The sequence below is a fragment of the Heteronotia binoei genome, chromosome 6 (genome assembly GCF_032191835.1).
Source record: "Heteronotia binoei isolate CCM8104 ecotype False Entrance Well chromosome 6, APGP_CSIRO_Hbin_v1, whole genome shotgun sequence".
In the NCBI taxonomy this organism is placed as follows: domain Eukaryota; kingdom Metazoa; phylum Chordata; class Lepidosauria; order Squamata; family Gekkonidae; genus Heteronotia; species Heteronotia binoei.
Window position 1 is genome coordinate 58,723,186 of NC_083228.1, and position 15,442 is coordinate 58,738,627.

Consider the following 15,442-nt stretch of genomic DNA (forward strand, 5'->3'; position numbering starts at 1 on the left):
AATTCATTTAAAGTTAGTTGCTTTCCACCCCCTCCCCTTCCCTCTCATCTGTTTTCCTTCCTGCCTGCCTGCTTTCAAACATCAGATGTTCATGTCTTGCAGCTCTCAAACATCTGACATTTACTCTGTGCGGTTCTTACATTACACATAAGAACATAAGAGAAGCCATGTTGGATCAGGCCAATGGCCAATATATATGTGTATGTGTATATATACACACACACACATACATATATACACATATATGTATATATACACACACATACACACATATATACATACATACATACATACACACACACACACATATATATATACTGTGGCTAATAGCCACTGATGGACCTCTGCTCCATATTTTTATCCAATCCCCTCTTGAAGCTGGCTATGCTTGTAGCCGCCACTACCTCCTGTGGCAGTGAATTCCACGTATTAATCACCCTTTGGCTGAAGAAGTACTTCCTTTTATCCGTTTTAACCTGACTGCTCAGCAATTTCATCGAATGCCCACGAGTTCTTGTATTGTGAGAAAGGGAGAAAAGTACTTCTTTCTCTACTTTCTCCATCCCATGCGTAATCTTGTAAACCTCTATCATGTCACCCCACAGTCGTTTCTCCAAGCTAAAGAGCCCCAAGCGTTTTGACCTTTCTTCATAGGGAAAGTGTTCCAAACCTTTAATCATTCAAGCAACTTTGGCCACCCCCAGGCTAGGGTCATGGAGACCCAGGTTTGAATCATCACTGTGCCATGGAAGGTTGCTGGGTGAACTTGGACCAGTCATATACTCTTTGTCTTACCTAATTCATAGTGTTTTTGTAAGGGTAAAATGGAGAAGAGGGAAACAATGTCAATTGCTTTGGGGAGAAAGGTAAGTGAAAGGTATCAGTGAAGCAAATTAAATCCTCTCTCAACTGTGGAACACTACATCAAACTCTTTGGAGGAAGTATGGAATTCTTCTAGTTTTCCTATCTTGAAGTGTGCATTTAGGGAAGAGGTTGGGTTACTCCCTCCTTCATTCACTTGAAATTCTTAATCTTCAGGAGTGTAGCAGAGTGTGTTTAATACTGGGCAAGATTCCTTGTAGACATCTTCCTTGTTTTTCATTTTACATCAAGTCCTTGCAGAGAAGAAAACCATCCACATGTTAGCCCAAAAATCTTGTCAAAGAGAACCTATCCATATAACCTATCTCCATTTGTTTTTTCATGTTAAATACAGTACTAAATGTGGACAATACAACACGAATGTATTTTAATGTACCTGTGTTAAGTTGTTTTAGAGTAAAATAGACTCTGTGTTCAGTGGATGGGTGTTCTTTGGAAATCAGGTGTATAGTTTTTTAATCTGGGGTATTTTCTTTTTCAAGAGACGGTAACTGGAACCTGCTGATAAAGCCTTTGCTTTGAGGCATAGATCCGAGAGTTCTTAAAGCTGTTTTCTTTCTTAATAAGTAACTAATAAGAAACTAATTTTTGATGTATAACATTTAAAAACCTGTGAAATTGATAGAGTAGCATCAGTATTTAGGGGGGAAATAAAGCCAAAAATAGATTACTAAGAAGGCCTATGAAGACATGCCCTGAAAGGCTAGGGCAGGGGTCCTCAACCTTTTTAAATAGGGGGCCAGTTCACTGTCCCTCAGACTGTTGGAGGGCCGGACTGCCGTTACTGTACAAGGCCGCGGGCCGTCAGTTCTCCGTCTTCTGCATCTCTCTCCCTTCCCCACACCACACACCCTGGCCTGGGAACTCACCTCACCTCGGTATCACCTCACACTCTGTCTCCGCCGCCTCAGCCCAGTGCCGGAAGTGTGCGTTGCTAACGCAAGTTTAGGTCAAACGTCACTTCCGGTCTGATTTTGCCATAACCCGGCGGGCCGCATAAACGTCCTCAGCGGGCCGCATCTGGCCCGCGGGCCGTAGGTTGAGGACCCCTGGGCTAGGGAATGCCAAAACACATCTGTCAGTATGCTATCATTATGCCACAGGAAGAACTATTTTTATTGGAATCAGATTGCCTTAGAATAAGAGGAGGATGTAAAGAGACTTAGTTAAATGAGAGATGTATATATTCTTGAAACAATTTCAGAATGAAGCACACTTGTTGCACATTGCATTTGTGTACAGATTGTTGTGCTTTGGCATTGCTGAGATGATCTGCAGACACTTGTCATTTTGTTGATGCCAAGTGTGCTTTTAGAAACTGTTTGATATCTGTAGACCTGGATATGGTTTGTGTTTGAACTGCTATGTACCAAATTTTTACAAGTGTGAAGTTCTCTCTGTTACTTTTGATATTATTTTGAATTGTGAAAATTCCAAGGTGTCTGGACTTTATATGGACTTCAGCACATGCAGTCCAGAACCCTGATAAATAAGGGTTTGGAGTAGGCAAAATCTATGCATTGCACCTTTAAGACAAAATGGCAGCTGTGCACACTGGAGGATCACAGATACATACTTCCAATATATGCAGTCAGCAGGCTTCCAGTACATGTGATTGTGATAACTGGAGAGCCCTTTTATGTTTAACAATTATAGCTTTATTAGTGCTTGCCAGTGATTGGCTGGAAATAGAAATAGAAGTCACAGAAATGGTGATCAGAGTTCTTTGCACCTTACTTTTGGGAGTCTTGTGGGATGGAAAACAACTGATGACCATAAAATTACCAGGATTCATGAGCAGTGCATTGAGAAGCATCCTTAATTTTTTTTTAAATCATATTCATCCTTTAGATGGATCAAGATGGCCACATCAGTCTGTCTGTAGCAGTAGAAAAGAGCAAGACTCCAGTAGCACCTTAAAGATCTGCAAAAGTTCATACCCTGCCACAAATTTTGTTAGACTTTAAAGTGCTTTCTACTATCCTTGGAATAGTTTCAGTAGGTAGCCATGTTGGTCTGCAGTAGAACTGTTAAATTCGGGTCTAGGAGCACCTTAGAGATCATCAAAAGTTTCAAGGTATAAGTTTAAAGAGTCAGAGCTCCCTTCATCATGTGTCTGAGAAAGGGAGCTTTGATGCCTGAAAGCTCATTCCCTACAAATCTTTTTGACCTCTAAGATGCTTCTGGACTTGAATCTAACTGTCTTTGAGATGCCATTCTCCAGTTGATGTCTTGTAATTCAGCCTCTTAGTTTCATTTAGAAATGCATAGGGTAGAAAATACTTGGGAAGAAAACTATGGCAAAAAACCCCCCTCTAAAATTAGATCAATATCTAGTATCTATCTAGTAATAAATATTTTGTCCTTTTGGAAAGTCATGTAGTATAAATATTTAATAATTCAAATATATCCATTATATCTTTGTTATCAGAAATCAGGATTGTCAGTCTTCTTTATGACTGTTAGCTTTGATTTTTCTCAAATGTAGAAATACATGCCAATGCCACAGTTGCGTTGCTATTTCTTTATATTGTCAGGAGTACAGCCCCTGTATAAATAGATGGTGCAGCCTCATTTGAAATACTGTGTACAATTCTGGTCACCACACCTCAAAAAAGATATTATAGCATTGGAAAAAGTCCAAAAAGGGGCAACTAGAATGATTAAAGGGTTGGAACACTTCCCCTATGAAGAAAGGTTAAAACGCTTGGGGTCTCTAGCTTGGAGAAATGTCAACTGAGAGGTGACATGATAGAGGTTTACAAGATTATGCATGGGATAGAGAAGGTAGAGAAAGAAGTACTTTTCTCCCTTTCTCACAATACAAGAACTCGTGGGCATTCAATGAAATTGCTGAGCAGTCAGGTTAAAACGGATAAAAGGAAGTACTTCTTCACCCAAAGGTTGATTAACACATGGAATTCACTGCCACAGGAGGTGGTGGTGGCTACAAGCATAGACAGCTTCAAGAGGGGATTGGATAAACATATGGAGCAGAGGTCCATCAGTGGCTATTAGCTACAGCTTATTGTTGGAACTCTCTGTCTAGGGCAGTGATGCTCTATATTCTTAGTGCTTGCGGGGGGGGGGCACAGTGATGGCATTTGGGTTTTTTGGCCACTGTGTGACACAGAGTGTTGAACTGGATGGGCCATTGGCCTGATCCAAAATGGCTTTTCTTATGTTACTTAAATAATATAGACCTCTTGACAATCATTTCAGAAAAAAATATTGACAAAAATTTCATTTCCACTGCTTTATTTGGCATTTTAGTATTAGATGTGCTGAGAAATGAGGAAGTACCATGTGATATGTCTTCAAAAGCTATTTGGGGCACATTTTATGGACAGGTTATAGCTTGATATATCATTTGATGATTCTTTGGTTAACTTAAACAATGTAGCCATTTTAAAAATGCTTTTTTATGTCAGTAAAAAAAAAAAAAACCCTGGCTGTTAGTCTTCCTCCAGAAGTTATATTTTAATATTATTATAAAATATGTGGTGTATGATAACTAGGAGGTGAATTGGAAAGCATTAGCAACTACACTTTCCATTCTTCTTAACAACACTGACATTAGCTTGAGATGTTTGCAGACAGGATGCATTTACCTGAGCGTCTGAGAAAATGGAGTGGGGTTCATGGCATTGAATCCCTATCAGAGCCATTGAGAACCCTGCAACTGCATTTCCCAAGGTATCTAATGAAGCATTTGTAATTCCTCAGTAACCGTTATGAGCATTTTTAGAGCTCTGGAAGAAGGAGGGGGGTAATGCTCATCTCTTGTGAATGATTCATGAGTGATGAGCTGCAGAAATTTATATTACAATCCCGATAACATTGAACAACATAGGTAATATTGAACATTTAACAAAATCCGTAACCAGTCATTGAGTCTGTCTCTTTGAGATATTTCAGAGTTTCCTATTTAATTTTTAAAAATCTTTTATTGAAGTGGTGTGTTCTCTTGCTGAAATTTCAATGGTTATCTGTTGCTGTCTTTCTAATTCTGAGCACAGGTCTAGAGCATGCATCAAAATAATTTGGCTAAACCTAGGGACAGGGAGCTGACTCATTCAAAGCATCACATCTAAATTGGCCCTTACCCCAGCTGGCACACTGTTAGAGCCCTTAGGATGGCTAGAAAAGGGGGGAAAGTGAGTTTTATTTGCCTAGGGATAGCTGCTGCAAAGTTGGTACTGTTCTTGTCTTGCAACCAGCCTTGGGCAACCTAAAAATCAATCCCTAGCATTTTGTTGCTTGTCCCCACCTTTATGTACTTAAAAGCCAAAGGCAAAAGGCATTCTCAGAATCCTTAATTGGTGATAAATTAACTGTCTTGGCCCTGAAAATTTCTTCTGCCTTCTCAAGCCAGATTCAGAAACCTACTGCATTCCTCATGATGTTAATAAAGAGCACACTGGGGCTTTAAAATTCACTTCCTCAAAAGATCCTAAACTGGCTTACTTAGCAATGTCCCCTCTCTGGCAACTTGAATCCCAGGTACCCAGGATCCTGGGAATTTTCTAGGGTGCCTAATAGTTTCTGTGGCATTTGTCATCTGTGTCCTATGCTCTATCAGTGTTGAAGATGAATGAGAACTTCCCTCTCAGCAGCAATTGGATAAGTTGTTGCTGGCAGCTGAAAATCTTGAGCCATACTGGTCATCTCATATTGAAGGCAAGCATTATAAGCCACTGGGGTTCATAATCTGAATCTGGGGGTTACAGATTTCAGCAACATCACTGTTCTTTATGTTAGAAGTTGTTGAGCTAGTTTGTGACTTTCAACAGCTGCTGTTCTCACAGAGTGCTAAACTGTCTTAACAGCCATTAACCAGAGGGCAGTAACAGAGACAAGGCTCTGACCATATTATATTTTCCTGTCAAAATACGCTTTAAAATGTTGCATGATATAGAATCCTGAATTGCTGCAACAGCTTAATTGCACATTAAGTGTATAAGAGTAATTATTAAAGTTTATGCATTAAACTGTTTTAGGGGGGAACATTATCAAGATCAACCAATATAGTCTCAGTGAGATTCTTTTGTCCACTTAATGGATGGAGCACAGTCTGGGTGTTTATCCACAATAGTACTGCTGAAAATCAATGGCAGTGATTCATTTTATTAGTACTTGTGCAGTAGAACCTCTTGTCAGGTTATTTAATATAAACACAAACCATTCAGAATATGAGAACTGTATTGTCATAGAGTGCTGTGTCATGGCTCAAAGTACTTGAAACATATTATGATGAAAAAGTATTAATAAATTCTATATGCCTGTAAATGTTTAGGTTATAGGGGGAAAAGCAGAGCCAATCCCATTTTATTTGTTACTTCTTTCTCCATCATAGTGAAGGTGTTTCTCAGTTTCTCTTCTGATTGAGGTTGTTTTCTCTTAACCTCCTGTCATATAGTAAAGGTTATCACCTAGGATTATATTCATATGCTCTCTTAATTATGTATATCTTCTTTTTAAAAAAACCTTTAAAAAGATTTCAGATGTTACAAGTCTAATTAAAGAGACAAAGCACAGTTTATACTGTAGATTTTTTTCTGCAGTTCAATTAATCAGCATGTTTTCTCTTTTAATTAAAACCATTTTAGTAAATTAAAGCCCACAGCAAAACACATATATAATTTGTTTGTAATTAGCTCTTAATTGGTGGTAGTTGAAGCTTAGCACCCTTGGTTTCTTTCTTCATGATTGCCATTTTATTAGCAGCCAGTCATTAATTAATCTTTTTTTCTAATTAGCTTATAAAACTGTTGATGGCACATTATTGTAAATGTGATTTTAAGTTCAAAGCTTGTTAATAAGCTTTCTTACTTAGAAGAACAGAGATAAAGAAATTGCTGAAAACAGTACTACAGTTCTTTTTTTAAAACAGCCTTTCTTACAAGGCGACTGTGTAAAACATCTAACAGCTTATAGTTAATTTTTAATGCTTTTTATGAATGGAGGAAGTTTCTTGCATGTAAATATTTAAATCTAAAACAAAGCTTAAATATAAGAATAATTTTTGTATCCATGCTACACAATGGTGTTGTCTACACAAAATTTGATGGTTTAATATCCAGCAGTGGAAACCTAGCAAAGTCTTTCACACTGGTAGTTGAAAAAATCATTGACAGAAGATCATTCTCACTTCAGAATCCACTCAATATTCTTGTTTGCTTTATATAGCTAATATACATCAGCACTGGATAACATTCCATAACATAAAAGGGGAAAATCATTGCTACGGGCAGAACCTGAAATAACTGGATTCATATTTGATGAGAAACTGTAATATAGTATTAAAAGGCTGTTTGGTTTCTCTGATAGACCGCAAGATGCTTCAGGACTTGTTAGAATAGAGATGTTCTATTAAAACCCCTTGGGTTTAGCCTTTTATAGAACATACCAACATATGACATTTCTGAATCTAGTCTTGAATGTTCTGTCTCATTATTCATATCCTAGAGAATATGTATTTTACAACAGGTCTTTGAAATCTTTATCTGTTTTGGAATTTTATTCCGCTAACCCAGGGGCTCAAGGTGATACCCCAAATGTAAAGCACAACTATTTATAAACCCAACCATGATATATTGTAATAAAGCACATTAAAACCAATATGCAGCTAACAGAGGTATCAGCCATTGGCTGCTAAATGGGAAGTAATCCAGGCTTGGACGCAAACAAACTTCCACAAGGAGTGGGTTCCACAGCCTGGGAGTTACCACTGAGCTACTTCGCTCATGTACTCTTGACATTCTAATTTGGTGCATGAATGACACCTCTAGGAGAACATCCCCAGTAGATTTCAAGGGCTATAGGGGGTGGGGGGGTGGGGAGGGAGACAAACTGACACCCTTATATATAATATTTGGAATCAAATATTTCATGTAAATTCCACTTTTTGAAAGCTACAGTAAGTATATTTTGCAACTAGGATGAGAGAATATATTTCCTCTTGCTATTCCAACTTTATTTACTATTTCAACTTCAGCTGTTTCTTGGTGTGGTTTTTTTTTAATTTAAAAACGGCGTTTATGATGCTGTGCAAGAAACACTAGAAAGGGATAGCTGACAAGGAAAAAATTAAAAATTGGATAAAAAGTAAATGAATAATGTCATATTACTAAAAAGATGAGAGGCTAATTTGTGCCGACTTTTTGCTAATTTTGTTCAAGCCTCAAAATGAGGAGCTGTCACCCGTTCTGTGTAGCACTGATGACAGTGCCAATGATCCATGAAATAAGCTGCCGCTGGCTTTGTTCTGATAAGAATGAACAAATCTGCACAATGTACGGCTCCCTGAATCTCATTTTCATACTTGCATGCAGGCTAAAAGAAATAAGCTGTTTGCAGGCTTGATTAATCAGACATTTGAGGGGGTTTTGTCTCTTTGATCTCTTTCGTCTCCTAGGTAACTTGCTTGACATTAATGTTGAGCTTGAGTAAAGACAATCAGGAATTGTAGACCAAACTGATATAAAAATTAAAGACCTTAGCACTTTAAGTACTTCAGTAATGGTTCCGCTTTACTTCAGAAAACATCTGTTTTCATTTAATTAAAGAACAAAAGCAAATAGCATAAATATTTTTCATAGAAACCTGTTATTGCACAAAAAAGTTGAAGTATGATAATTGGTATTTTTTTAATAAGTACCTTTATACTGCTTAGAAAGAGAAAATTCAGTAATTTGTTAAGATATCCTTGATGGCTGTAATTTTTAATGAAAAATCATGGATAACAAGTATGCAGTTATGCTGTTTTAAGCTGCAAGAGTAAGATATTTGAAATGATCATCTGTAAACGTCAATAAACTGATTTTTGCCTCCTAGAAAACAAACTTAATTTAAAAGTTTGTCTTTTAAAAATCTGTACTACGTTACAAGGATGTACCATTATATCTACATTACTTCCCAATATGATTTACACACTTTAAACATATAAAATTGAAAGGAATTTTTTTTTTACAAAAATGTCGCAGTGCGTTTGCTTGAGGTTATGCAGACGCTTTTACAAATCTTCCAAGTGGCTGTAAAGATGAATGCCTCAAGGGTCTAGCCAGGGCCCTGCTTTTCCAACCAGCTAAAGCCCTTATCTTAAATCCAAGCAAAGTACCATTAATCTTTTTGAAAGACCTTTTATGGCTTTTAATATATCCCAAATTAGAACATTTTACACCCTTGGTTCCTGAAATGTGGTGATAAAAAGCCTTTAGAGCTTAATTTTCCTTACTGTGTGCTCTGACCAATTTGCAGTTCTTTGTGATAATGTTTAGACACCTTAATTAAAATGCAGCAAAATATTGGATGTTCTATATGGAAAATGCTGATATTTTGACTACACAAGAAATTGTTGTATATATTTTTATTCATATTTTATTGCTTCTTACCAGCATTTCATTTTGTTGTATTATCTGATGACCCAAGACCTTTTTTTTAATGTAAAACTGTTGACCAAGACTTCAAGTGACTTCTTTTGGGGTATAAGGGTGTGGGTGGGAAAGCAGTGTTTAAACTGAACCAGGCATGGTTGTGTTAAATTGTCCACAGTGCATCAGTCCCTGAAAAGTAGCATCTTGTATTCTCTGCAGCCTATACATAGGCACATAAATATTGCAACAATGTGGATTATTTTTACCTGTTTTAGAGACCTATTTTGCCAAGGCCATAGGAATCATGAAGCAGCAATCCAGAGTACTCTGAACTCAGATTTGGTGGAAGGCAAACAATTGTAAACCACTCCATCGCTAATAGAAGATATCATACTCTGGGTAAGGACCAATGTTCCCTTTAAACTGAGTTAGCGTGAGCTAGCTCATGGATTTTTAGCCTCCAGCTTACACATTTTTGTCTTAGCTCAGGAAAAATGGCCCCAGGGCACAATAATTTATGCAGTAGCTCACAACTTTCATACTAGTAGCTCACAAAGTAGAATTTTTGCTCAAAAGACTCTGCAGCTTAGAGGGAACATTGGTAAGGACAGGCTTGAAGTATTATATATATAGGCATTATATATATGATGGTGGCATTCATAAAGGGACAATTTAATTCCTATTTGTAATATAGAAGTCATCTGCTCCCTATGGCTTAAAATTATTATCCATGCCCATACCTGATTTCCTGTCTCATTGTATTAGTACAAATATGGAGCCCTCATATAATTATCTGTTTAGTGGGTAGAGTGTAGTTGATGCTTTTAACAGATTTCTACTCTATATTCATGAATTATTACTTCATTTAGCTCTGTTTAGTCTATTTATTTCTATGAATGAATGATGATTGGGTGAGGTTTGAATGACTGTCACAGGATGTCTTACAATTTGGGAGATGTTTTACCTAACTAAAATGTCAGAGCACTAGCAAGCCACAATGGTAAGAGATAACTTGTGATGCCAACATTATAGATTTTTAGTGTTCATGAACTGCAACTTCAATGCACATAGTTGGTACAAGCAGAGACTACCCATTGTGTTTAATATTTGTTGAGCTTTGGGTGTAAATAACTGGTGTATGTGTGAAACGGTCCTTGACACCAAAGGAAATGATAAAGGTCAGATGTATGCATCAACTAAATAACTGCAGCCACTGGAATAAAGCTCAAGTTTGGTCCATCAGCTGCATGTACTCAGAACATCAATTTTTGTAGCGTACATTTCAGAAGAGAGTGATAGGACCACAGTGAATTAATTTTTCTCTCTCAATGTACAGATGGACAGAATGGAAGTACCTTTGTGGTGTTAGATGCATTGACAGTCATATTATTCTCCAAATTGCTTGCTCTCATCATTCTTCTTTTTGTGAATGACATGCTTATAGTAAAGCCTGAAGCCTCAACTAAACTTTGTAATTTGGACAGTGAATACACAAGGAGCTAGGCAGTCAAGTGCCACTGCCCGCCCCCCGCACTATTTACAAGGAGGAGTTATTACTGGAGTGTCATGGTACAGTTTGAACAGTAGTAGGTAGTAGTCTTCACTAATTATAAGCATCATAGTTATAAATGTCATAGTTACCTATATGTGTTTCCTTTTTGGTCTTAAAATGTATATCAAATCAGAAGGCACCCAGTTGCATGCAGGCAAGTGCATGGGAGATGCAAGAATGCCTACATTTCAATAGACACACTCAGTGGTTATGTGGAGAGAAGAAGGGTACTCCCTCCTGAGGATTTCCATTGATCCTGTATTCATATGTAATCTTCCCTTACTTTGCCATTGTCAACAGTGGAACTGGGGAAAAGATCCTCCAAGGAAATCCATTTCTCTGCTTTTCTTACTCCCTTAGGAGAGACTCTCTTCTTTCCTATAATAACTCTTTGAAAGTAGACAGCATGACCTGTAGTTTCAGGAGGTCTCCTATTCAATGTATGTGACACAAAACTAAGTCTTGTACTTTATTTTAAAATGGTGTATTTGTGTCTCATTGTAGAGTTCTAACAAAAAAGTTATTTGTACTAATTAATGTAGTTTTTGCTCTGCTTAGGGACAGCAAAATAACTACTAGTTGTGTTTGTATAAGTTTTGCTAGTCAGTAGTCTAACAATGTGATCCTAAGTAGAGCTATACACTTCTAAATCCATTGAGGTCAGTGGACTTAAAGTGGTGTAGCTCTGCTTGGTATTGTGAATATATCAGAAACATACCAGCATCCACTGAAATAATTAGCAAAAGCAGTGTAATGCCAGTTCTGTGTTTAATTGGAAATATTACAGGAATTGTTCTTTATTGCTAGTGCCCTTATTTGGGCCACCTAGAATTTTCATTTGAGATCTTAAGACTCTTTTTAAAATAGCTTGAAGCTATAATTAACTGAAATCTCAGGAACCTCCACCATAGTCTGAAGAGAGTCCACAGGTGAATCAGTATTTTCTTAATCCTCTGGTCCCATTGCGGCTTCTTTCATTGCATCATGGACCATTACAAAGGTTATCCTAGAGTCCTGTCAGTAACTTGAATGGACCGCTGAAGCCCATGTAAGCCAAAATGCCCTCAAAACGAGGTTAGGGAATTGTCAGGTGGGCACCTGGCACACTCAGGATCTTTTTCCTTTGTGTATACAGGATTAACACATCCAGAAAAGTAATGCTTAAAATATTAGGGACTCTTATTAAGTAAAACAATTATAATTTATTAAGAAAAATATAGGCTTCCATACAAGGTAAAATACTCATCAAAGCACACATTCAGTCCTAGGAAACATAGATAGAGAGATAGGGGAACACATGGGTAGACAAATAGGGCGATATTTACCTATCGTAGTCTTCAAGGAAGGCTCCAATGGCGACAAGCGAGGAATTGGGAGAAAGGACCCGAAACTGATCAGGAATCGGGGATGGATCTATGCAGTGGAAGTTGGGATACTGATAGAAGCACACCTGTGGGTAGCTAGACCACAGATTATAAGGACTCCCTTGAGCCTTTAGGGGATGGGAGGTACGAGGGAGGAGGAAGGTGGTCAGCTGGTGCGTGACCTCATGAAAAGGGGGAGGTTTCGCAGTGACCATAAGGGCTGGACTACTGCAACAACCAATAAAAAGTTCATTGGTGGCACCTAACTGGGTGCTTGCTCTTGGCCAATGGACTTTCCTGGATACCTGAGAGAACTTTCAGGTTGAAACGGACCAGGGGGAGGCTCCAAAGTGACAGTTGGGGAGAAGAATGGAGAGATTACTTGGGTGGGGAGATGCTTAGGACTATTGGACTTATCTAAAGGGTGACAATAGAGAATCAAATCATGGCCTAGGTAACACCCAGTTTATACAAAGGAACTTGGCTCTGGCTAAAGATGGTCTTCCTCTTCTTCTGTCTTCTCCTGGGCAGCAGTCTTTGTCTAGAGTTCCATTGAACAAAGAAAGTGGCGGTTGGATGATTAACCATTCCTGGGGTGGGTAGGTTGCTTGCAGGCATAGGTGACATCTGGTGTGTACGTGAGCCGTTCGCTTCACTGGAATGGAGTTAAGCCTGGTAGGAAAATGGCTGCGTGTGGTGTTAGCCCTCCACGGTGGATTCCATGGTCAGAACTTCATAACTGTTCGCCTGGATAGCTCCTGGCGGCGCAGTTTCCTCTGCTCCAGTGCTGAGATGGCTGTCATATGGAATGACAGAAAACATTCCGTTCTCCTGGTGGGCACTCTTGTACCGGTCTAGAGTGCCTTTGTAGCGTTATGGCTGCTTGTACTGTATAAGTCCCTTTTGCCCCTGGATAGGTTTACCCACACTCTCTGGCTAGACGTGTCCGAGTCACTTCTCCGGGTGCTCTGGCAACCAAACTGGTAATCAAGATGTTCTGTAAGGGGGCTTTTCTTCACACCCACCTGCATATGTGGAGTCTTCTTCTGTGGGCCCTGCAAATCTTAACCGTTATGAATAATCACTTAGAGTCATTCAGATCCCAATGACACTCTTGAAAGTGTCTTTTGAAGCTTGGTGTAGGGTTAAATTTTTCTGGTTTGCACCTCTAGAAAAGATATAATCCATCATTATTTGTTCCATAACATGCTAGTTATATTGTGCATGCTTGATGGAGAAAATCACAGTTTTAAAGCAAATTGATCTGTAATCTAATCTTTGGTAAAATTTAAATTGGTGTTGACACTTCGAATAAATAAAATAATAAAATCATGAATAATTACAAATGTCATATTTGCTGTTCATTTTATTACGTTGAATTAGTACTCTGAGCCTTTTGGAGCATCTCCCCAGCTCTCCTTTTAAAAGTTACATCCAGCTAATAAAGCCTGTGCAGTCAAATAATGCATCCAGTTTCGAACCAAATGCATGCTTAAACGAAACAGCGAAATGCATTGCTATTGTTGAAATGTCACATTTGCCTTGTTTCAGACTGTCCTAAAATTAATTTTCTGTTGCTGACTTTAATGTTGCATAAGTCTATCCTGCTGCTCTTTTCATATTATGTGCGTTAAGTAACTAAATGGCAAACAGGTGGGTATCAGTTACTGAGCAAATAATAAAGTTTGCTTGCCCGGTTCACCGTCATTCCACCAATTTATTGGAATATGCACAGACAAGTCCCAGTGGTGGCTTGAGGCAGAACAAATGTTAGCCAAGTGAAATTTCATTACATTTTGTTAATTTCTGTTACTGTTTGCACCTGTATATGTTCTTTCCTTAGCTTGGTGTGAAAATTGCCAAAGCTGTTGCCTGCCGAAATTTCATAAAAACAAAACAAGACACAGAGGCCTCTCAAGAAGCCCAAAAGAAAAAGAAGCTTGCTTGGGGGTGCGTTGTTGGCCTTTATTTTACTTATTTTATTCTATTTTAAACTAGTAGTAGGTCTGAGTGAATTTAACTCAGTCTTTTGAGCGTTTTCTTCCTTCAGATTGGCTTGTACTAATCCTTATTTGTTTAAGTTGGCCTTAATTTTTTTCATTATGTAGTGCATCTGTTTAATGTAGAATCTTTACTACAAGTAATACGCTATTCAAATGTTTATACTTTGCCTTTTCTAATTAGAGTATTTAAAACCCCAGCTTCAGTTTAGTTATAGCTGCTAAATGAAATTTGATTGAAAACTCCCCAAAGTATACTTCAGTAGATACTGACATATGTTTGTATTTCTTTTCAGATTTGAAGCCAAGAAAAGATGGGAAACAAAAAGCAACATGGGATACATGTAGTTTGTGCCTTGGATGGAGGGGGGGGGGAGCATTTTAAAGATAAAGGAGAGGGTTTGTTAGTACTGAGAATACTTGCATTATATTTTTCATTACCATTATTTGTGCAGCTGGATGGATCACTGTGGACTAATTTAAGTTTGCATTCCATACTCCAGAAGGTATCTCTGGAATATTTCAAAACTTGTATCTTCATCACAGGAAATGTTTCCAGCTTTTATTCCCTTTCACACATCCTCAAGATTTAAAGTCTCTTGTTTGTTACAGCCCTATTAAAAATGTAATCTTGAATAAATTTACACAAAGTTATTTTCAAGTATTTATTAGTATCAAAAACAGTCTTTATTTAAAGTAAAATGCAATGTTTGGAATGCCTGTCTTGAAATAATGAGAAAATATAATCATAATATTTCCTCAAAACTAAACAAATGAACAGTGCTCCCACAGAAGCTTCTGCAAATGTCTCTCACCAGTTTGTTTGGATTAAAGTGGTAAATTTTACTTATTATGAATCAGGATTAACTGTTTCAAGAACAAAGACTTGGATTAACTTTATGGTGATTTACTATGTTCAAATAGTTTGAACTAAAACAATCTGCCAATAAATGGTAATTTCAGGGTTTGTGACATCCCAAGTTTTCAGCCTAACATGGAATAATTCATTCTTCTTTAGTAGCCCTGGGGTTGTTTGATTATCTCCCTTCTCCCCTCAGTAGAAAACAGTATTTTATGAAGATGAGACTTTGAAATATTGTCAACTGTAATTAGTTACATTGGTAGTTAAATACACAGCAAAGTCCATAAATCACCACTAAACAGGTTTCTACCACTGCACCATAAATCTGCAAACCCTGTATTCTAAGTACACAGGCTATATGGGGAAATATTTTTGCACATTTAGGAGAGGAAGTTCAGTATTGTCT

The 15,442-nt window shown here is 37.8% G+C and overlaps 1 protein-coding gene across 1 annotated transcript in view; it reads left to right on the top strand.

Annotated features, from left to right (window-relative positions):
• The window catches only part of FAM204A (family with sequence similarity 204 member A), a 30,237-nt gene extending 15,427 nt beyond the window's left edge, over positions 1-14,810 (top strand). The window contains exons 7-8 of the mRNA XM_060241543.1: positions 14,018-14,124; positions 14,471-14,810. Of these exons, the coding sequence (XP_060097526.1) occupies positions 14,018-14,124; positions 14,471-14,522 (159 nt within the window). The 3' untranslated portion in view covers positions 14,523-14,810. The remainder of the gene's footprint in view (positions 1-14,017; positions 14,125-14,470) is intronic.
• Positions 14,811-15,442: the final 632 nt, after the last annotated feature.